General features: G+C 41.5%; 1 protein-coding gene and 1 pseudogene across 5 annotated transcripts in view; one reads left to right on the forward strand and one right to left on the reverse strand.

Moving 5' to 3' along the window:
- ttll11 (tubulin tyrosine ligase-like family, member 11) overlaps positions 1-19,264 on the reverse strand; it is a 29,457-nt gene extending 10,193 nt beyond the window's left edge. Inside the window, exons 1-7 of one of the 4 annotated variants that reach the window (XR_014912762.1) lie at positions 18,168-19,264; positions 8,683-8,782; positions 7,544-7,677; positions 4,542-4,832; positions 4,142-4,426; positions 3,869-3,964; positions 3,671-3,783 (exon numbers count right to left, since the gene is read on the reverse strand). Coding sequence is in view for 2 of the 4 variants with exons in the window: in XM_085414291.1 (XP_085270417.1) it covers positions 3,671-3,783; positions 3,869-3,964; positions 4,142-4,426; positions 4,542-4,832; positions 7,544-7,677; positions 8,683-8,782; positions 18,168-18,680 (1,532 nt within the window). In the remaining 2 variants the exon portion in view is untranslated. The remainder of the gene's footprint in view (positions 1-3,670; positions 3,784-3,868; positions 3,965-4,141; positions 4,427-4,541; positions 4,833-7,543; positions 7,678-8,682; positions 8,783-18,167) is intronic. The other 3 variants (XR_014912763.1, XM_085414291.1, XM_085414292.1) reach the window with 3 other exon arrangements.
- Positions 19,265-19,522: 258 nt separating this feature from the next.
- LOC146666334 (uncharacterized) lies at positions 19,523-22,326 on the forward strand (annotated as a pseudogene). Its single transcript, XR_014912764.1, has 2 exons — positions 19,523-20,015; positions 21,368-22,326. The product of XR_014912764.1 is annotated as an uncharacterized LOC146666334 (transcript).
- Positions 22,327-24,365: the final 2,039 nt, after the last annotated feature.

The following is a 24,365-nucleotide window of genomic DNA, read 5'->3' on the forward strand; positions in this document are numbered from 1 at the left end:
GTGTCCGAGGTGTTCCCAGTAGGAAAGCTGGAGAAAAAGCCTCAACTTTAAACACAATTAACTTCCCTCAATCTTTCTTTCCTTTTATGCAGATGATGCTTTTCTAATAATGTGCCTCGCCCGCTATTTTAGGTATGGCCACAGATCTCACTTTTTTTTTTTTTTTTGTTCTCGCTGCACTCACCTTTCATAATGGCTCATAAATCACTCTCAGAGACATCATACATAGGATTAATGAGCTGGGGGAGAGAAGTGCATGTCTGAGAGTCACTGATAGCATCACCCAGTTCTTCTTAGGATTCCTCATTTATCTCCTCGCCCTTCTCTCCAAAATGCCATTTACCCCCCCTCCTCCCTCCACCGCCAACTATTCTGCCATTTCATATTTGCTTTATCTCTCTTCTATAAGCCTGCCTCGATCATTTAAACAGCAACACAGCTTTTGGGGTATTTTTTTAACTCAGCTGCTGCTCTTTAGCGCGTGTGCCTGGTCAGCTCCCCCCGTCATTTCACTTCATTTTAAACCAGTAAAATTCATACTTGGCTGAATTCAGTCTGAACTCTGTGTTCTGACTGACTGGATCTCATCCATCCCACTGCAGACCAGCTGTCAGCAAACACAATGCACGTATTTTCTTATTGGCAGACCATCTGTGCAGTAAACAGATTACTTAACCTGCCATAACAATGTTTGTGCTCCAGAAAGACTGCTTGTTAATAAATCTCAAATTCTGCAGAATTTTAGAAAAAGAGAAAGAGAGCGAGTTCCCTCTGCTAAAACACCAAATCTGTATGAAGCAGAAAGGATTTCTCTAACAAACCTATAATCCACTAGATCCCTGAGATTTTTAATTTTGAGTAACTGTGACTTCAAAAACTACAAAATACCAGCCAAACCATGATTAATTCCTAGTTCTTAATGTCCATAAGTATATTACTCCTAATGCCGCTTTAGACTTTTTATCCAGCATCATAAATAACAGTTTAACTGGGTTCTGGCAAAAGCACTGGAATAAGTATTATCGGATACTGGAGCACCTGCATAGTCAGTGTACAGTCATAGATCAGATTTGACCCGTTCAATGCATTTTACTTTAGCAGGACTTTCTCCTGTTACACTGACTAACTGTTTAGTTCCACATCTGTCCACTCGAGTAGCTCGAGACACCAACCGTCTGCCACCTACAATCCACATCTTGCGTCAGTTGATCTCAATAGGTCACATGATAGGGTGAGACAAGGTCACAGCAGTTTCAACCGAAACCTCTGCAGATAATGACCCACACCCTTTGTCACAGCTTGGTTCATGATCAATAGTGAGTCAACGTCTGCCTTAAGGGACAACTTCCACTAGGGCTTAAATACGTGGGACTTTCCACCATTTGGTCTTAGAAGCGTCTCGGATGAGAGCTGAAACATCTTCAAGAAATGTAAAGAAGTTCAGTCGCTTTTCTTTCCAAGCTTCTTAGACTACCATGACCTGGATGACTGAGAACCTACACAGACATACTGCCATTTAATGTGTTTGTTTAGTTTGTTTAAATCACAGCAATCGCACTGTGTGGAGCTGAATGATTAAAGAGTTCCGTTTTTGATTACATTTTTCGGCGCTGAGCCAATCTAACGGCTAATTTAATAAACATTAGCAATGGCTAGTTGGGACATGCTTACCATTACTCTCTTCAACCACAAGACTTTGTCACCATTTGCACAGCTGACAGAACAATTCCCTGTAATCACAACGTAACTTAAAGATACTCTGAATCTTCTTGCTTCCTTTTAATTATGCACCATGGTTGGATAACTGCTGTTAAAATAATCACGTGCTTAAATAAAATATCAGGATCATTTTATTACGTTTTCTTTGGTGCTGATTTGAGATATCTTTTCTGAGATGTACTTAATAATTTACTTACAACTTTGTTACTGGTACCCAGCTGCATGCACATACTATTATGTGAAGTTCTAAGGGTTCTGAGCCAATATAAAACAAGCAATAATGTGCAAAAGTCTTGACCCACCCCTCTCTTTTCTTTGCTAGGAAAATGGGAAGTATGTGCAGCACTTTACTGAAGTGGAAATACAGCATATAAGGCAAAAACAGCACAATTCTAACAATATTAATCAATATTTGGTATGACCACCTTTACTCTTGAGCACAGGCACATACGCGTCTCTTAGGCAAATTTTCTTCTCTTTTCTTTTAGTCTTCAGGAATATCCCACACTGCTACAATAGTGCTCCATTTCATTATTTTTGTATCCAGGTATGCTTTTACTGCACTCACAGTATATTTGGGATCATTGCTGCACTAAGGGATGAAGTGGATTCATAACTCCATTAGATCTGTTGCCACTGATTTTCAGTCCAGTTCTCATCTAATTTGGCGTAACCTCAGCCAAGGACATGACTTTCAGATACTGCTCATCTTCTGCAGATAGTCTTTTATTCCCCCAACTTCTTTTGTCCTTCACTTTTCCAGTTTCCTCAAATTCTTTAAGGACACACTGAACACCATGCTGAGATATGCCACATTATTAGCTGATAGCTCTTTGGAAATCACCTTGTTGGTGCTTTTTATACTTAAATGTTTCATAAATTAGTGTTCAGTGACCTAACAAAAAAAAAGAGAGTAAAAAAAGCATTCCTTCGGAGCTGGTCAGGTACAAAGACTCGACTGAAAATGAGTGATGAAGCAGCCAAAGTCCAAAGAAAAACTTTGCAAGATCTTCAAAAAGCCTGGAGAACTATTGCTCAAGAGTACTCTAAAAATAACATAGTCTGGATCCTTGGAAGCACAATATGAAGACATGAGGGTTGACTGAGACTTTTGCACAGTATTGTGTAAGGGACTTTAGATTAAATGATCAGGGGTCTTTGGCTTTTCAATATATAATAATGTGTATGGTAGTGTATTAGCTCAATGAATGAGTTAAGAACACAGATGCACAAAAATAGAGCAATGCATGGGAATCTAAGATTAAATTTAAAATAGGCAAATCACATTAACATGTTAGTGGTCATGACTTTAGTAGTTATGTGGGCAATGTGCCTAACCAGATCTTTTTAACGTGCACAACAAAGCAGAATTTCCGATAAAGAAAATAATCTGAGGAGGAGAGTAAAGAAAAAAAAGGTGATGGAAGGATGGGCAAAGTGAGAAAAAACGGAAGAAATTGAGATGGTGGCCGAACAGAAGCTGTAAATCCTATTGTCATAAAAGAAAAACAGACTGAGGGTGAGAAAACAAAAAAAAAATAAAAACCTAATGTAGGAGGAGATTTATTGTCAGGCACCACACAGGGCCAGTCAGCCAGAGAGAGATTGAGCCACCAGACTCGTACAGTAATGTGTGAATTTCCACCACGGCTCAGCTGAATTTAATTTTTCCATTTAACAAGCTTAGGGAGAGCTGTTGAGCAGTGCAGAGCAGGACTCCGAGGAGGGATGGGAAGAGTGAGATATCATGTCCTTAAAAAGTGAACATGCAGACAAGAATGCAAGGACTTCAGGCTTTGCATGCGTCTGTATGTGTGTGTGTGTGTGTGTGTGTGTGTGTGTGTGTGTGTGTGTGTGTGTGTGTGTGTGTCCGAGGTGTTCCCAGTAGGAAAGCTGGAGAAAAAGCCTCAACTTTAAACACAATTAACTTCAGGCAAGTCTATATATTTACACTGTGGGTTTCTTGTGGCCTGGATCCATTAGACGCAGAGTGTCCCTGATCACGCCCACTTTGACCTCTTCATCCACCGGACTGGGAACATATTCAAAAACTCCGGGTGCCACCTAAAAAATGCAAGTACTGCTTACAGCAAAAAGAAATAAGAGGCTTTAAAATATGATGATGTTGCTGCTGACATTTCACTCTTACCTCCTGCTCATGCTCGATTCTCATACTAGGGTTGGAGTTGACTTCTAACAGTACGGGCTTTAGGTTCTTCATGAGCAAGATGTCAAAGCCTAATATCTGAAACACACCCACAGAATGTCAGCAACATACTTTCTATACCGTATATATTTAAAATTCTCAAATATATACAAATAATGAGGATTGATGAAAAGGTCATTAAGGCTTAAGAAAATATCTACGTGTGATCAATATAAAGTGGATCTTATCTGATTATTTTATTTATTGTATAATTACTTGGAAGCACGTGGGTCCTGGTTTGCCGGGTGGTATGTCAGCCTGGTAGTAGACTCTAAGTTCAGGCACCACGGCGATGACAGTCTTGATGACAAGGGCGATGATGTCCGACCACACCCTCTTGATGTCGACACCTTTAGCTGCTAATCTGTACAGCACGCTGGAGAGAGTGCGCTTGCTGCCGGTGCTCTGGCTGTCTGAGTGCACGAAGTTGCTGCTGTGGACGTTGAGCGAGTAGTTTGTCAGGTGCATGAAGACGTGGCTAAGATTCTTCTGACTTGGCTCCTTCACAGAAACACACAAAAAGACGAAACGAAGAAAAACAAAAAGAAAAGAACAAAATTTGTTACCTTTAAGGTCACGGCTTCACAGCACAGTTTGCTGACACCATCGTGGCTACCTGATACAGCTCGGTGCAAAAACGTGTCAGTCCCTCTTTGGCAATGTAGATCTCCAACGGCTCCAAGGACTTTATAAGAACGTAGAGCCGGATATCGAACTTAAGTTTGTCAATAAGTAACGGCTTTTGGATGTACTCCTGGACTACGCCCTGTTTGGCCTGCGAACCCGTCATGAGCTTGAGGTCACTAGGGTCACGGATGAGGTAGATACCGTCCCCCTGAGAGCCCCCATCTGGTTTGACAATGAAAGTGGGATTCACTGTAGCATCCTTCTCTTTCACCATGTGAATCTGCAGCAGAGGGAAAAGGTACACCAGTGAGTGTGAGTCAAGGAAGTTTAAACATGTTTCTATTGTTGATGCTGTATCAAAACAGCCTGTTGAAAGACCACACGAACTGGGAACGTAACAACTTGTTATGAAACACATAGAACCTGTAGAAAACGGTTATTGTTCACCGTCTCAGCAGCAGTAGCAACAGATAGGTGGAGAAAAGTTGTAAATTATTCAGGCGTTTCTTTTTGTGAAATATACACTGCTCACAAATTTTAGAAAAAATATTTGTCTTTTCTATACTGATATGGACTGGTTAATGAGTCGGGAATGAAAGGATTGCACATTGTTTCTTCATCCTCTAAGAACTGCCTACATAATCTCACCACACTGCCGTGCACCAGCAGGAACCCGGGATCCAGTGCACCAACCTTACAATGGGCCAAAAGATTTCATTCCTGTCCCTGGTAGAGGTCTGTGAGTTCCACCATGGATATGCCTCCCCAGACCATCACTGTCCCACCACCAAACATGCTGTTACAGGCAGCATCACGTTCTCTATCGCTTCAACAGACCCTTTCGCGTCTGTCAGATGGGCTCAGGGGGAACCTACACTCATCTGTGAAAAGTACAGGGCACCAGTGTTGGACCTGCCAATTCTGGTACTCTATGCAAATACCAATCGGGCTCCATGATGTTGGGCTATGGCACTATAGGACATCGGGCCCTCAGGCCACCTTCATGAAGTCTGTTTCTGATTGACTGTTCAAAGACATTCACACCAATGGTCTGCTGGAGGTCATTTGTTCTTCCTGGCATAAAGGAGCAGATACCCGTCCTGCTCATGGGTTAAGGACCTTCTACGACCATGTCCAGCTTCCTGGAAACCCTTGAGGCAATGGTACGTATTGCTAGGATGTGCCATCCTCTGTGGGGTTCATGTTACCAGTAGTGATACTGGCCCTGGCCAAATGCAAAATTCATGGAAAAAACATAAAACACAGTCAGAAAAGATGAAGAGGGGGAAAATATCAGTGGCCTCCACTGTCTCATTGTTGCCCCTCTAGTGCATCTGTTGTTAATTTCATTAGCACCAAAGCAGCTCAAACTGATTAATAACCCCCCTCTGCTACTTAAATGACCAGATCAATACTCCACAAGTTTAACTGACCTGATGCTATACTCTGATTAAACAGTGTTCCCTTAATTTTCTATAAGCAGTGCAGTTAAATAAATTCATTATCTTAACTTGCAGCTGCACAGGAAGTAGCAATCAAAGATTTGGTTAATCTGAGGTTTACAAACAACTCACATTTCACTCGCTGGGCCCACGTCCTCATTTTAGGTTTGACACCGTTTTAGTAGATAAAGGTGGATGGCTTAAACATGAATTGAGCTGTGGTTTGGGGAAGGCCTCGAAGGGGACTGGCGGCGGCTCCCGGGCCTGGCAGATCCCCGTGTACCAAATAGAAGTGAAGAAGTGGAAGAAGTGAAAAGGGGAGGGAAGGTGGGGCATGTAAACAAGAACGAACACCTTGTAGAACTGGGGGATCATATATAGATAAAAACCGGAAGGAACGTGTTTGGAGGCGTGGTCCCACTCGTGAAATTCAGATACTTTATCTCCATTTACCTGCATTACCGATCCTTTCACCTCTACCTAAAAGATGAATATTCAGTCTTTCAGTGAATTATTATTTGTCTTCACTATACATTTGTCTTCAGCCTGATTTGTTTTATAATACTGAGTCATGGCCTAAAGGTTTTACAATAAGATAAAAAGCAATATTCTGGTGCCCTCTGCTGGACATAACATACAGTTGCAATCAAATCTCAATTAGAAGAACTGACCACGTATTCATCTGAATACATCATCAATCTATTTTAATATTTTGGAAGAAAATACAACTTTTTTGTAATTAGATATTCCTGTAAATCTTAATATTGCATAAACAGTACATGCAGATAATAAAACACACATTTTTATTTACAAAACCAATAAAAATATGAGTAGACTACATAAGATCAGCATCTGTGTTCATCATTTGGACTAACTTGGAGAACTTGAAAGAAACACTGAGTCATCCATGAGTGAACCAATCATCTATATTTGTATTTTAAAGCCATTCCCAAAAGGTAAATAAGACTCATTTCAATAAATTTATTGAGGTCATTGCTGCTGTGTTTGGACTCACTTTGTAGGACACCTGGTGCACTAAAATTAATACAGCTACTGCTACACTTATCACTGGTATGCTTCTACAAGGCCTGCTGTGGTCTGCCTTTGCAGCTGACTCAACCTACCCATTTAACAATTTGACTTGCTCTCATTTTGACCAACATCTAGTTTTGGTTTATGGTAATAACAGCTCATCTGTCTCTTTTAGCTTTATTATTAACACAAGCAAACTAAATTGCCCCCTTGCTTCTTATTTCAAACAAGACACTATTATTGCTGCTTCCCCACATGAGAAGAGGTTTCTGGACTCAATTTACCAGATTAAAGTATAAACATTATATCTTGGAAGAACTCCAATTTCCATTTCTCACCTTTTGTCATCATATTCACATGACTTTAGCTCACTGAAATAAGCTAGCCACACATAGCTTCCATGTTTCCCCATCAATAGTTACACAGAAAAACAGTTAAAGACGCTTAACAAGGGTTTTCATATCCAGTGTCATCATTTTTATTTGTGTCAATTTTCTTTAATTTATTTTGAACGTACCTGTGTGGTAAACTGTTGGTACTCCTCAGGCAGGATCCAGGAACGGGGATAGAAGTCGTATTCTTCTGGGAACAACTCCTGCATAGTCCGAACTGCTCTGCTGAGGTTGATCTTTCGCAGCATTTCGATCATTCCTGCACGGACAGTTTTACATAAGAAACTGAATACACGATTGGCACGATTTACACTCACTGGTCACTTTGTTAGGTGCACCTCCTCAACTGCTCATTAACACCAATATCTAACTAGCCAATCGCATGGGAGCAAATCAGTGCATTCAGTCATATAGACAGCCAGGTAAAGAAAGGTGATTTTAATCATTTTCCAACACAGTTTTGAGCTGATCGGAAGGCAATGAACTCAAATCACTAGTTACAACCAAGGTATGCAGAAGAACATCCCTGTACGCACTAAATGCAGCAGAAGACCACAACATGTGGCATTTGTGTAAGCTAAGAACACGAAACTGAAGCTAAAATTGCGTTCAACAAAATTGGACAACAGTAGGTTGAAAAAACGTCGCCTGGTCTGATGAGTCAAAGACATCCACCCCAGTGACCTGCTGGAGGTCAGAATTTGGTGTAAACACCATGAAAACACATATCAATCCTGGTTCATATCAAGTTCAAGCTGTTGCTGGTGGTGTAATGGTGTGGGGAATATTTAGCACTCTTTGGGCACCACAGCCTACCTGAGTATTCTCGCTGACCATGTCCAGCCTGTTATTACCACCATTTACCCACCTTCTGGTGCCTGCTTCCAGCAGGATAAAGCTTCATGTCATAAACCTCAAATATCCTCAAACTGGTTTCTTGAACGAGAAAATGAGTTCAGTGTACTCAAACAGCAATGTGGACCAATCTCTCTGAGGAGTATTTCCAGCACGTTGTTGACAGTGAGTGTAAACTGTTCAGTAAATGTAGCCAGTTTCACAATAAGCAGAATGATTGCAGAGAAGGACTATTAACCATTTTAACAACCCTTGTTGGCTCAGAATAAAGTGCCTGGGGTAATGTAGGACAACACTATAACCTGGTTATGATAACAGAATCCTGAATCCATACTGCAATAAATAATATGCGATTTGCTGCAGGTGGTAGCAAGATAAGAAGAGGTGAGAGGAAGAATCTGTGAAATACCTGGGAACTTGTTGACCTGCCCTGAGACGATATTTTCATTGTCATGAAAGGAAACGCCGTGCCAGTAGATATCACAGGCTGTTCGCCTTCCTAAAGGAAACTGAGGGGGGGAAAAGCAAGAAAGAACAGTGAAAGGGAGACATAGCAGAGGGCTGAAAACATACAGAATGATGAGAACAGTTCATTAAGGAACTCGTGTTTGCAAACAAGAACAAAGGCTAATCTACTCAGGACATTAGGAAGGTGTTTTGTCCTCGCAGTGAACCGAGAAAACGGGGCTAATCTTGCCCAAAGATGGCAGGTAAGTGCGTGTTATGTTGTGAAGAGCTGGGAAAGAGGAGGAGAAGTGATACTATAAAGAGGATTTACACAGCGAGGAAATCCTGCTGGCACAGGGTAAAGGACAGTTTAGTCCTTTACACCTCATCTGCTCACTCTCATGCACTCTCACTCCAAACCACACAGAAGCCACCCAGCAGAGGTGTGGGGAATCCATCCAGATATTAATAATAGTAGATAGTAGCAGTATTAGTACACACCAGTGCTGGTATTGGTATTGGATTGACGCTAACATGATAGATTGATACTTTGTTTGTATCCTCAGTATGTAGCCCACTGAATTGTGTTACATAAATAGTTTTTTTGGAAATGAAAAAATACACCTCAAACATGCACTATGAAAAATGTCTAAAACCTAGAGCTGGGCGATAGAACGATAACGATATGTATCGCGATATAACTTTTACTCGATAGAGAAATTAAGCTATCGCGATAGACCTCGCCGCTCTTGTCCTCTTAAAAAAAAAAAAAAAAAAAAAGTCAGCCAATCCAAATTAAGTAGCGCAGAGCCGAACCAATCACAGCCGCAGCGTCACGTCGCGTGACTTGTTACGTACAGCACAAGTGCCAAGCCGCACGTGTGTTTGTTTGGGAAGCAGCCAGCGGGTAATGGAGCCAGCGCCTAATGGAGGAAATGAGTGTGCCGACTAGAAAAATCAACCGAGCGTGACCGAAGAGAAAACAGATGATGGTTCCAACGCCGGAGAGATTGTCGAACGGAAGAGCCATAGAAGTTCCGTAGTGTGAAGGTATTTTGGCTATTTCAAGTCTGACAAAAAACAGAGTAGCGTGCACTGTAAATTGTGCCGAAAGCAAGTCTGGAAATACAATAAACTGGTGCATGCGTCACACTGTGCGCCACGTTATTGTTTCGGTGAAATTAACTTCTACAATACTGTTACTGTTAATTGTACTCTCTGCAGTGTTTAAATGCTTACATATACACACAGTTACTGTCCCTCCACACACACGACTCGGTTCTGCTTCTATGCCCCAGCTTTGTTTACTTTTTCAGACCGAGGCTTCTAGACTTCTGATTGGCCAACATTTCTGCACGGTTAGGAATCTAGCGCCACCTGCTGCTTTGGCATGTTCATAGCAGCGTTTTCTTTCATTTCTCCCTTTATGTGTGGACGGGATTATTTTTTAAAACGAAAACGGAAAATCTCCGTTTTCAAAAATACCCGTGTACGTGTGGACGTAGCCTCAGTCTCTGACTGGAAGCGCTAATTCGTCATTCGGCTTTTGTCAGACTAAAGTAACTGTTAAAACTGTTTGAAAAGCTCAGCTATACAACAAGGAGAGATTGAGAATTTCCTTTTAGTTCTCAGTTTATTGGATATTGACAAAAGTTAGTCAGTTTTGTCTGTTCTTCTGTAAAACAAACTAAGATTTATTTTTAGAATTAATATTTTGTTTCTAAGTGGAATTGACAATTTAGTCTGTTTCGTTTGTTCTATTTTGAAACTTAAACGCTTTAGCGGCTGCCTTTTGTGTAGTTTGCAATATTTGCCTTTATCTATCTGAAAAAGTCTCATGTTCCTTAAGTACATCTACCCTGTTGAACTTATTATGGGAAATAAATATTTAAATAAAAACAAGCTGCTGATTATTTCGCATTTTACTTGTGAGCAACGGCACATTTAAATCTTACAAATATAGTTATTTGGCTTATATCGTGATAGATATCGTTATCGCCTGAAATGAAAAAAACATATCGTGATATGAAAAAATCTCATATCGCCCAGCTCTACTAAAACCTTTTGTATTGACTTGACAAAAGCCAACTTTATAAGTTAAAAGTATCGGTATTGACAGTGGTATCAGCAATACTGGCCATGTATTTATTTTTATATAAAATCTGCAGTATCGCACAGCACTACCTAAAAAAGCTACATAAAAGCAATATAAACAAACAATCAGTCTGAGAATGAATTATGTGCACAATCTTTAGTTTTTCAGCCCTTAAACTCTCAGCTTTTTATACTTGTGATACAACTTTAGTTAATAGGAGAGTTATTCTCTCACCACTATTAAATGTGAATTAAAAAAATAAAGCTGTACAAAAACTGTAGATAAACTTAAAATCTTAGAATTATCCAAAAGTCATCTGCCATATTATCCATGTAGACAACAGCACGACTCAACACTGAATTTGCTCTCCACTGTCTGCGTCCTACATTCAGGAACGCTCAAATAAATAGTTTATTGTAAAGATTCCTCACAGCTGTTAAATCAAACACCCATTTTAGAGCTGGCAAGTTCAAAGTATCAACATGGAGCTGGGAAGAACTCAGTCACAGAGGCTGTGACTTTATTACATCATATGGGCTTTAACAGATTACACTGGTAAGTAGCAGCACACCATCGCGAGCCTAAATTCAACTTTGACTCGACCCACTCTGCTGCCTCGCTGCAAGATAAACATCTAATTAATGACTTAGTGAGAAACAGAGTGACCGGTTCTAAACCCTGCCACACAGATGCCAGGGGAGTGAGGTCAAATTATTTAGAGCAGGGATCACACCATAAAAATAGCCCTGTTGTGTTTGCATGGACTGGTTAGCATGTGACGTATGGGAAAAGTTAGCTTTCAGAGCCACTTTTTAATGGGGGAAAAATAAACTTGGCTTATAGGTTGCTGCAACATAGATATTTCAAGTTGCACCCAATCTGTTATGCCTCGAGTAAACAGCATTTATAGTTTCAAACAGAAGCTCCAAGGAAGCCTTTAGGTGTGAAGTATTTTGAAATCCATACGCATCGATTCAGAACGTCAGCTTAGTCTGCGGCATCCTCATGAAAATCCCACGCATATGTTGACATACACTGTCATTAGTCTAATATTCCAAGCTGACCCTCACGCTGCCATCCTCTCTCCCACAAAGAGGACTAAAAGTTGATTGGATTAGAGGAGCTTTAAGGCTAATGATTTCCCACTGTTTAAGAGAATGCCATATGCTGAAAATCAGCTGACAGTGATGTAGAGACGTGGCAATCTGGATGCACCTTAAAAGCCTCATCAGTCTCTAAAATGTTGACAAACTTCATGAAATTTATTTCAACGTGTTGCTGAAACAAATTTCATAAAGTTACGTGTCTTACAACTCACTGAAAGGGTGTTTATTCAATAATGGCAAAACCAGCCTGCCTGCTTCAGTTTCAGCCCCTTCAGAGTGGTTGACAGCTACTTTCAAAATGACACAAGATCTAAAGCACCACCGGCTTACGGGCTATGGTGCGGACCAGGTGTGGTAATGTATAGGCCTTCTGTCTGTCATTTTCTGCAGGAGCTGTAAGCGTCGCCGCTCGGTTGCGTGGCTAAGGGGAGCGTTTATTTCGCCTGTCTCATCAAATTGTCTTTTTTCACCTCTCATGCATAATGAAAGATGGGTAATAATGCCTGATAGCAGGTATTAATTGCATCACATTCAAAATTAACAGATGGTGTTTACAGCTCAGATTAAGAAGAATGGGATCAAGTAGGCTGCGCATAAATGTTTGAAAGCTGTCGATTAGAACACATCAACAGCCACCCGCTGTAATTTCATACATCGGACCCATGTGGACTGAAATTCTCAGGCTCCTGGCAAAATTGATGGCAATCCTGTCTTGTAGCATCTTGATTAGGGATGGGTACCGGTGTCCGGTGCCATGATGGCACCGGTTCTGACATAAACGGTAGTAACCAGACCGAAAAGCAGCGCACATTTCGGTGCTTTATTTCGGTGCTTTTTTTCCCCTGAGCTGTGATACACTTCTAGCCAATCGTTTTACGTTTCCGAGAATAGTAGGCGGGGCCAGGTACGTACGTTCTGTTAGCGCAGAGCTACAGATTAAAAATGCCCAAGGCGAAGCGGTTAAAAGTCTGGCTGTACTTCACAGCAAAATATGCAAACTCAGCAGCCTGCAACAAGTGCTTTAAGCTGATACTGTGATACTGTCAAAGGAGGTAACACCAAGAATCCGATGAAACACCTGGCGACGCATAGCATTTTTTTAAAAGCCGAGAAATGCGCCGTATTTGATGGCAGCAGCAGCCGTTCTTCTCTGCGTGAGTAGCTTAATGTTGTTCTTGTGTGATTTACGTTGAGTAGGCTAACCACGTTATTACATTAATGCATGTAAGGTGAACTAGGAAACATCATCATAGCTACATGCGGCTGTCTTCTTGTTTGATGGCAGATACTCCCTTCACCCTGACCAAAAAGGCTAAAATGACCAAAGAAAAAGTGGAAAACAGTTAAACATGAGAGGTTTTTGGACAAAGTTTGTGTTTTTTCCATTGTTTAAGCACTGCTTCCAGCCAAGAGTGATACCATATATGCCCCATAGCTGCAGAAAAGGCTAACATTGTTATCTTTTTACAGAAAAACAGCTGAACATGAGAGGTTTTTGGACCAATTTTGTGTTCTTCATTCTTTAAGCACCGGTTCGAGCACCGTTTAAGCACCGGCACCGTTTCAAAAGTACCGATTTGGCACCGGTATCGGATAAAACCTAAACGATACCCATCCCTAATCTTGATAGTTAAAGGATAAAAAGTGATTATACTTTGCAGCTACCAGTTAGCCAATTTACTGATTTTGGTCCACGAAACAACTGAAAAAAGTGGCTGTCAGGCAACAAGCTGTGATAAAAGCATTAAACCTTTCATTCAAGTTAGGCTCTTCGGGCAGAACTGCACCACTTGATGCTCAAGTTTTTTCACTTTCCAAGATCTCTACAGTGGCAAAATGAGGACCAGTCAACTTGAATTTCTTTTTGGTGAATTGGACAAAGTCACAGGGAACCAGATGTAACAACAGGGTGGGTGGAGTTGGTAAACGCCTGCTCTATTAAATGTGGTGCATCTGTCTGCCTCTGAATTTTATCACAGTATAGAAAGTAAGTAGAAAACCGCCAATAATGTTTATAGAGATATAAGAAGGAAAAAAATAAGAAGTATATTCTTCCTCCCCTCTAGCCACTCACAGATGGCTGCCCCTCCCTGATCCTAGTCCAGAGATTTCTTCCTGTAAAAAGGGAGGAGACTGAATCAGATTCTGATACATTTTGGCAGTTTAAAACTGGTTCTTAATTCACTTCAGTTTTATTTCTGTAGTGCTAAATCACAAAAACAGTCACTTTAAGGTGCTTTTTCATTGGAAGGTGAGGACCCTATGATAATAAAGAGAAAATCCCAACAAACAAACCCCCTATCAGCAAGCACTTGGAAGAAAAACTCCCTTTTAACAGGAAGAAATCTCTGACAGAACCAAGCTCAGGGAGGGACAGCCATCTTCCGCAACCAGTTGGGTTGAGGTGAGGGAGGCAGGACAAAAGAAATCCACTGAAAGACAGCATTATATTAATAATAACTAATGATTAAATGCAGACTGGTGTGTAAGCACAGCATTGAAAAGGTGAGTGAACAAGAAACACTCAGTGCATCATGGGAAACCCCCAGCAGCCTAGCATAACTAAGGAAAGGTTCAGGGTCACCTGATCCAGCACCAACTACAAGCTTTTTCAAAAAGGAAAGTTTCAAGCCTAATTTTAAAAGAAGAGAGGGTGTCTCTCTCCCAAATCCAAACTGGGAGCTGGTTCCAGTGAAGAGGGGCCTGAAAGCTGAAGGCTCTGCCTCCCCTTCTACTTTTAAATACTCTACAATGACAAGTAAGCCTGCAGTCTTAGAGCAAAGAACTCTATAGGGATGATGCATTGCAATAAGGTCCTTAAGGTCCCTGGATTTAACAAGGAGCCAACGAAGGGAAGCCAATAGGGGAGAAATATGCTCTCTGTTTCTAGTCCCTGTCAGCACTCTTGCTGCAGCATTTTGGATCAACTGAAGGCTTTTCAGTAAGTTTTTAGGGGAGTCTGATAATAATGTGGTTAGCACCGTTGCCTCACAGCAAGACGCTCCTGAGTTCAACTCCACCACCTGGCTGGGGCCTTTTTGTGTGGAGTCTGCATGTTCTCCCCGTATTTGCATGGGTTCTCTCCGGGTACTCCTGCTTCCTCCCACAATCCAAAGTCATGCAGTTATTGGGGTTGGGTTAACTGATGATTGTAAATTGCTCATAGGTGTGAATATGAGACTGAATGGTTGTCTGTCTCTTTGTGTTAGCCCTGCAACAGACTGGTGACCTGCCCAGGGTGTACCCTGCCTCTCCCATTATGACAGCTGGGATAAGCTCCACCCCCCCCACGACCCTGAATTAAATTACAGTAGTCCAGCCTAGAAGTAAAAAAAAAATAAAAAATGCATGAACTAGTTTTTCAGCATCACTCTAGGCAGGATGTTTCTAATTTTAGAGATATTGCGCAAATATCTCCCCTCCTCCCAAACATCTCCCAGTGTCACAGTGGATCAGGTCAGGAGGCAACTGAGGAAGCTTCGCCCCAGAAAGGCAGCAGGCCCAGACAAGGTGTGTCCTAGGATGCTTAAGGCGTGTGCTGCTGAACTTGGGGAGCCGCTACAACGAGTCTTCAACCTCAGTCTGCGACTGGGGAGAGTGCCCGCCCTATGGAAGACATCCTGCATCGTCCCGGTCCCCAAAAAGAACCGGCCCAATGAGCTGAATGACTTCCGACCGGTGGCACTGACGTCACATCTTATGAAGACTCTAGAGCGGCTCTTCCTCAACCTCCTCCGACCACAGGTACAACATGCCCAGGACCCACTACAGTTTGCATACAAGGTGGGTGTCGGAGTGGAGGATGCCATCCTGTACCTCCTACACAGAGCCCACTCACACCTGGATGGGGGAAAAGGCACGGTCAGGATCCTGTTTCTTGACTTTTCCAGTGCCTTTAATACCATCCGGCCCTGTATGCTTCAGGAAAAACTGAACAGGATGGAGGTGGACCCCTGCCTGGTGGCTTGGATCTCCGACTACCTCACCGACAGACCACAGTACGTCAGGCTGAAGGACATCACGTCTGACACTGTGGTCAGCAGCACAGGAGCACCACAGGGAACTGTGCTGTCCCCTCTTCTCTTCACCCTGTACACCTCTGACTTCTGCTACAACTCTGAATTATGCCACATTCAGAAGTTTGCAGACGACACAGCCATCATGGGGTGTATCTGGGATGATCAGGAAGAGGAGTACAGAAGTCTGGTGAGGAACTTTGTCGCATGGAGTCACACAAACCACCTGCAACTCAACACCTCAAAGACTAAGGAACTGGTTGTGGACTTCGGGAGGTCCAGAGAAGGTCCACTGCCAGTTCAGATAGAGGGGGAGGAGGTGGAGGTGGTCAACAAGTACAAGTACCTCGGGCTGTGGATGGACAATAAACTGGACTGGTCATGCAACACAGAGCACCTGTATAAAAAAGCCCAAAGCCGACTGTACTTCCTCAGGAGGCTGAGGTCTTTTAACATCTGCAGGAAGCTCCTGAGGATGTTTTACCAGTCGGTGGTTGCTGGAGTACTTTTCTATGCTGTGGTGTGCTGGGGGAGCAGCACAGCAAAGAGGGACTCATCCAGGCTGGAGAAACTGATCAGGAGGGCTAGCTCTGTGGTCGGCATGAAGCTGGACACTCTGGTGACAGTGGCAGAGAAAAGGACATTAAAGAAACTGATGGACATTATGGACAATGCTGGGCATCCTCTGCACACGGCCATAAACAACCAGAAGAGTCTGTTCAGTGACAGGTTGCTTCTCCCCAAGACAAGAACTAACAGACTTAAAAACTCCTTTGTCCCACACGCCATCAGACTGTTTAACTCCTCTCTGGAGGGGAGAGGGAGGGGAAACAGGAGGACAAAGGAGGGGGGAACAACTAAGCTGTAGTGCCTCTGCACCTCACTGTACAATACCTTGTGCAATACTTTTGTAAATAGTCAACAGTGCAATAGACTCAATACTTGAAATGTGCAATTCACTTGTATTTTTATTTTTTATTCCTATTTATTCTATTTATCCCCTTTGTATATTTTATTTATATTTGTCTCTGTATTTATATGTGTGTGTGTGTGTGTGTGTGTGTGTGTGTGTGTGTGTATATATATATATATATAACAGTTCTGTAACTGTAACTTTGGTCGTTGCTGTGCTTTTTTTGGAAGTCGAATTTCCCAGAGGAACCCACCCGAGGGATTAATAAAGTTCTATCTTATCTTAAATACAAGAAAGCATTCCTACATATTTGTCTAATATGCACACTGAACTACATATCCTGGTCTAAAGCAACTCTCCGCTACCCACCTCATCAGATCTCTGAGTTTATCTTGTGCTTTTGTAACATGTTTATGTTACCGATTATAACCATAAATAGAAGTATAAATACAAGCCAAATTACTGAATACCATCTTCGTAGTTCCTGGTACAGTAAGTGCCTCCAGGAGTACATTTTGCCATGATGACACACGCACACAGGCAGGGAGACATGACTCAGAAAAGGAAAAACAACACAAGCCTTGTTGTCGCCGTTGGTAAAAAATCCACATGACATTTCTTTTTTTAAAAAGTGCATTTAGCAGTGAAAAACATACAGCAGCACCAGCACTGACAACAGTCGCCTGTCTTTAGGAATCCACTCATTCCTGCATCAGTTCTGCTGTTGTCATGTGTTTCCTCAGTTTTTTTACAACCTCAAACACTCCTACACAGATTCAGTCCATCATCTGAATATATATAAGTTTTGTGACTTATATTTATTCATAGAGGTACGCCCTGTAATAAAATGGCAGAGGTGGAAAAGTGAAGAGAAGACTGTCCACTGCGGTAATGGTTATAAGCAGCAGTAGTTACAATTATAGGATTCTTTTGGGACAGCTATTAAACAGAGAGTAAAATAAAGTATTCTAACTTGTAGTGGTTCAGCACAAAGTGAAACCCAGAAGCCTCAGTTAAAGGATCCACCAGTCACACCAGTTCTGGCACAACTAAGAAGTGACTAGAGAGGCCAGGCGGTGGATTAAGGTAGAACTAAATACTTCAGACATGGTTCTTGTTGGCTCGTGCTTACACAACAGTAAGAAACCAGTTGCTACACATGGGCAGCCACCTAAATGAAGCTGATGTTTGGGCTTCCCTCTGGATGTTTCCATTAACTGGTGCTTGGCTACACCAGCTGTCCTGTTACCACAAGAGTAAAACTTACACAGCACATAGGTACAGAAGCCATAAGAAGACAGTCCATTTGTAACACACCTCTTTCCACTTTAGCTGCTTGATGCTTATCTTCAGTGCCTCCAGAGAGGTTTTGGCTTTTGAAGTGTCTACCGTCACAGGTCTCCTCTTCTTTGCAAGCTTGAATCCCTCCTCTCTGCGCATCTCTTCGATGTTTTTGGATGTGTGGATGGTGACATAGTTGCCATTGGGCTCTGACTTCCGCTGCAGTATCTTTCCAGTTCCCTTGACTTGAAGTGTCCGCTCATACCCCAGTCTGTTTAAGTTTTTCTCAGAGGAAACTACAGAGCCTTGCGATGCCACATCAGAAGTGTGTCTCTTGTCCTCTCTGCCGGGCTTACTGCGACTTTTACCTGTTTGTTTGCAGGGAAGAGAGGTGCTGGATGCATCTGTGCCGGTGGGATGATCTGGTGAGACAGAGGCAGAAGGAGAGGAGCCCGGCACCTGCTCTTCTGTATCCACTCCCTCCTTCTCTGCATCTTCGCCAAATGATTTCATTTGCTCGACTTGAACCTTGACATACTGATCACTCATTATGCGAAACGCGATGTGTGACGCCTCTGGCCAGGGCACCGCTGTGCCACAGGGTGCAGTAATCCGACGCCGGCGAGCTAACGGTGTTCAGATACAATGAAGTACGCATTGCTGGCTTAAACGGCCAATTAACAAATGAAAGCCATTTCTCTGCGGTCAGCTCGCTTACCAAATAGAGCAAAGGGATGCCCTCAGACGTACACGTTACTGAGCAAGATAACGCTTGACCATCCCAGGCTTGACAGCTAGCGTGTTAACCGGCTGGTCACAATATTTAACTATCAGCTTCGAGAAGCTAGCGGTTCTCTCGAGCTGGCAGCTAGAGGCAGGCGGCACTTGTAGCCAACACTGCTAGCTCCTTAAAGGGAGCTAAACCCGACGTTAGCCTGTCAAACTTCATTCGGCTAACGCATGGCTCGGAGTCCGGTTAGAGACACTAAGCCTCAACTCATGATAGACTTTATCTTACCAGCAACGATATCTACTTAGCATAGCAGCGCCCAGCGTTACGACGGAGCCCACAGTCCACTGCTCTACGGTATGTGTGTGTGTTGTCCTCCCTGTGTTGTTAAGCAGCAGAAGCCAGTGTACAGCGCGTCGCCCAGCCTCCATCTGGTTTGGAACCCAGCTGATGCTGCCTTTGGGGTTCCTCGTAATTCCCTGTATTCCCATACGGCTCATCACCGTATTATTTGATCAAATGAGAAACGGTCGCTTTTCCCACACCAAGTGGTTTACAATCTGTAGCTTTAATTACGGTGAGTATGTGTGTTTAATAATCTATTAATTCAATTTGGTGATATTGCAAAGCCAGGGGAAAATGCTCTGACAAAGAAAGTCTAAATTCCATTCATAGCGAGGATAATCTGTGCACCTTGAAGCAGGTGCCTTTCCCATGTATTTATCTAGTCTAAAAACCATGTATAGTTGTAAAGCTATGCAGTGACTGTGTGCACTGTGAATAACCTCTTCTTCGATATCAGCACACTTATACACTGACAAATGCTCTGGTTATTCTAGAGCTCGGTCATCTCTCTCCATGACAATAGCAAAAACTCTGCTCCTAACACAAGCGCAACACATTTCCGGAGCACTAGTTTTCCCCAAACTGTTTTCGGAAAAGATACCACTATCTATCAAGGATGGACGCAAGTAATTCCACACCTCATGGATTAAAAAGTTTGCTGGAGAGTTTATCCAGAGCAGCTCTCCTGGCGCAGCCAGATGACATCCCACGGTTCCTGTGTGCACATGTGGAGAACATGATCAAATTCAGCGACGATCAACAGTTAAAAGACATCATCGAGGTCATCTTCCGGTATCAGTGCCAGTGGGGTAAATGCGATGTTTTTAATGTTAAGAAGGAGTGCCCTAATGGAAGTCCTTCTTGTAGAGACAAACTTGGAAGCTTTCTTTCATCGGCTCAGGGCACCTATGTTAAGTTAACTGTATTTCAGTTTATTACCGGGACATAAACACTACAGAATTGTCAGTCAAATTTACTATGACTGAGAGTGTAATTCCTCTGTAATTAAATGGAATTTCAATGCATTTCATTTGAAATTACAACGTAATTATATTTAACCACACATATCTAAAAGGGCTACACTAGAATAAGAGGGTGACAGTTTTTTATTTTTATTTATTTATTTTTCTTACAAAAAACAAAGAATACTACTGTAAGTACATGTAAGTACTTTTAAAAACTGCATAAAAGGAATTGTAAACACTGCATAACTTTACATATTTTATAGGAAACAAGAAGTACTTACATTGTAGGTAAATAGTGGATAAATTATTTTAAATAGTGCCTAAACTGTGGGTGTTTTACAGGAAAAGGACGCACAAAGTATTCTGTAGGTATTTTTAAGTAGTAAATTTATAAATTTATGTGGTTTATGGGAAAGAAGAAATAATGCACAGTAAGTCTCTCCCTCTACATATATATATATATATATATATATATATATATATATATATATATATATATATATATATATATATAAAATTAGACTTGGCTCAATTATTATAAAGTAACATGGGCCTGCAAATTCTGGCGATATTTATTTATTTTTTTTGCAAGTTGATAAGGGAGAACAGTCTTCATCACAATTTTATAGGTAAATCAAAGGACAGTTGAATAACAGAAAATGTACCGGCATAATGAATGTTAAATAAAGATGTAAAAGGGCAAGTGTTATCCATTCCATAATATTGCTCACACTCCAAAAAGTTTACGCCCCAACATTCCCAGATTTACAGTTTAAATTGTTAGTTTTTCTGCAAAATTACCATGAAATTACTTACACAGTTCTTACATTTACATGCAGTTTAATTAGTTCTTTGTATCTAAAAGCCTGACTTGTTACACCCTTATTCTAGTATGTATTTGTAGGTAAATATAATTACATTATAATTTCAAATAATTATACATTGAAATTCCATTTATTTACAGGAGAATTACATCTTTGGGCCCCTTGGTGGTAGTATTATAACGTGTTACCAAACTTCTATTAAAGTTTTAAGTCTTTATACAAAAAACACTTTTTTCCTCAGGATTCTTTAAGTGCCATGTCCCTGCCTAAACATACACTAGTGTAATATAATGCTTTCAAAAGCTCTCACTCATGTTTTAGGATATATGGGTTACTTTCTTTGCTTTAATTAATCTTTCCTGACCTTTGCAGAGCAAACCTTCTTCAAAGATAAAAGGAACTGGACAGAAACCCCAAGACCATGTTCAGAGAAGTTTCCTATATCCACATCCAGTGCATTCTCTGTGTTCCCCGTGTCATCACCCCCCAGGAAGAATAGCAAGTCTTTAGTTGATGCTCCAAGCCATCATGAGAGTGTGTGTCCAAGTACTAAAGAAGATCAGCTCCACTCCAGAAAGCAGATTCAAAGACCATCTGTTCTGCCAGTACTCCCCACTCAGAAGCCTTCAAAAGGGTCAGGGACAGAAATCAACCAAAGAGTATATCTGCTCTCTGGCTGATTTTCATTACCATAATAAAGACACACATAGCTCACCAGCTGACCAGAGCTTGGGGTCAGTTAGCACCGACAAAGGGCCAACACCACAAAAGGATCTGGGCCTACAAAATTTAAAAGCAAAGCCCGGACCATCTGTGATACAAGTTCCTTACAGACCTAAAGGAGGGTATATAGTAGATCCAGAACTAGAGCCAAAGAGAGGCAGGGCAGGGCCTTTTACAAATAGGGGGGCCTTGCTTTTTGGCAGAAAGAGCAATGTGCTGGACGGCCTAAATGTCCGGAACAATCCTGAGTTGTTATTCGTCAGTCAGTCAGTCAGTCAGTCAGTCAGTCAGTCAGTCCTCTGAGGAGCATCGATTCTCCCCTGGTTGAGGTGTCTTTACCAAGAGGGATTGACGTGACTTCAGTGTAGCAACTTACATGGCCTTACCTTGTGTATTAAATATGATGCATTCAGTGATGCAGGTGTTTACATCCTTTTTCTTCAACTATATTTCTTTGTCATATCATATTATTTTTTCCTCCCAGATTACAACCTCTGAGTTTTTATGCAAGTCATCCTTCAGCTTTTTCTGAATTATTTCCCTGTGTGTAAAAATGTTTATATTTCGACTTCACCTGCAAAAAATGCCTTTATTTTAAACTCAAACTTAAACTCAAAGAACTTTATTGTCATTGTAGTTATACAACGAAATTTGTTTGGTAGCTCACAGAGGCCAGCAGCAATAAAACAAGAAGCAGCATTGTAACATAATAACCAAGTAAATGTAGTAAAAGTATAAAATATAAAGTAAAAAGAAGGCACTTAGCACAGTAAATAAAAAAAAATAAATAATAAAAAAAATACTAGTATTTACAATATGATTTGATATGATATTTGAGTGCAAACAGTATAATATAATATAACAGTATTTACAATGTGGTAGTTGAGTGCAACGTGAATGTCCCATAAAGTGTCTAAGATAATAAGTATAACAGTATTTACAGTGTGGTAATTTAGTGCAAACATTAATGCCCAGTAAATGACTTTGTACATTAGCAGCAGACATGACATGGGGTAAAGGAGAGAGAGGGAGAGTTACAGTAGCTATTGTGTGTTGGGGGAGGGGTGACACAGGCTACAGCTCTGGGGAAAAAGCTGTTCTTTAGTCTGTTTGTGCGGGTTCTGATTGCCCTATATCTCTTCCCTGATGGGAGGGGTACAAAAAGTCTGTGACCTGGATGGGTTGGGTCCTTGATGATGCAGCTAGCTCGCTTCTGTAAACGGCTAGCATAGGCCGTGTCGAGATTCGGGAGTTTGGTTCCAATGATCCCCTGGGCAGTTTGGATGGTCCAGGTCAGAGCTCGACGATTTTCTGCAGTGCAGCTGAAGTACCACACTGTGATGCAGTAACAGAGGATGCTCTCTATTGTGCTCCTGTAAAAGTTTACTAAGCGCCGGATTGGCACATTTGCTTTTTTAAGTTTTCTTAGGAATAAAAGTCTCTGCTGTGCTTTCTTCACTAAGTGGGATGTGTTAATAGTCCATGTGAGATCTTTTGTTATGTGTAGGCCCAGGAATTTAATGTCATTCACCCTCTCAACTTCCTCACCATTTATGTGGAGGGGTGGTAGTGTTGTTTTCTTGGCTCTTCTGTAGTCTACAATGACCTCCTTTGTTTTGACAGTGTTCAGAATCAGGTTGTTGTTTCTGCACCATTTGATTAGATGTTGGACATCCTCTCTGATTGAGACTTGTTGTTGTCTGATATCCTTCCACTATTGTGGGAATAACTCTCTTAAAAAATGGTTTGGGAGTTTTAAATTGAAATGTAGCATCTGTCTCGTTTGATCACTGAACCTCCTTAACCAGTGCAAAATAATCTGTGACACTTTGATCTTCTAGAAAGCTGCAGATCATTTGGTGTGTAACGCATCATCAAAAATATTCAGTAGCTTCGCTCATCTGTCTGTGATGTTGAAGCGGTCACACCTCACTTTCATCTTTGCTGTGAATACCATTAACATTTCACATGCAGGGAAAGCCACAGCACTGAGCCAGGGGCAAGTGCTACTCTTTATCATACACTGCTAAAAAAAAAAAATAAATCAAAGGAACATTTTTTAAATCAGCTTGTAGCATCAAGTCAATTAAACTTGTGCTAGTACCTTTGCTTTGTGTCCCAGCACAGTCCCAAAAACATAGAGGAGACTCCAGGAGACAGGCAGTTACTCTAGGAGAGCTGGTTGCTGATTGGCATTTGCCATAGAATACCAGAATTATCATGTCCACCACTAGGGTCCTGTGTTTTTTTACAGATGACTCCAGGTTTACCCTGAGCACATGTGAAAGGGTCTGGAGAAGCCATGGAGGGCGTTACACTACCTGTAACAACAGCAACACCAGTTTGGTGGTCGTTCAGTGATGGTTCAGGAAGGCATATCCAAGGAGGGATGCCCAGACAAAGGCAGCCTTACAATAGAATAGAATAGAATACTTTTTATTTGTCAATTTCTTCAAATGTACTTGCCATACAAAGGAATTGAAATTACGTTTCACACTGTCCCATGCGTAGACATTGACAACAATAAGGTGCAGATGCACAACAAAAACAGCCCTAACAATAAGGTAATAAATAGTAATATAATAATATAAATAGTGCTAAAAGAAATACTAAAATATATATATATAGCAGCAGGTGTGTGCAATTG

Source organism: Rhamphochromis longiceps, linkage group LG7 (assembly GCF_057381845.1).
Source record: "Rhamphochromis longiceps isolate RC_006_pf linkage group LG7, R_longiceps_female_GT1.1, whole genome shotgun sequence".
In the NCBI taxonomy this organism is placed as follows: Eukaryota; Metazoa; Chordata; class Actinopteri; order Cichliformes; family Cichlidae; genus Rhamphochromis; species Rhamphochromis longiceps.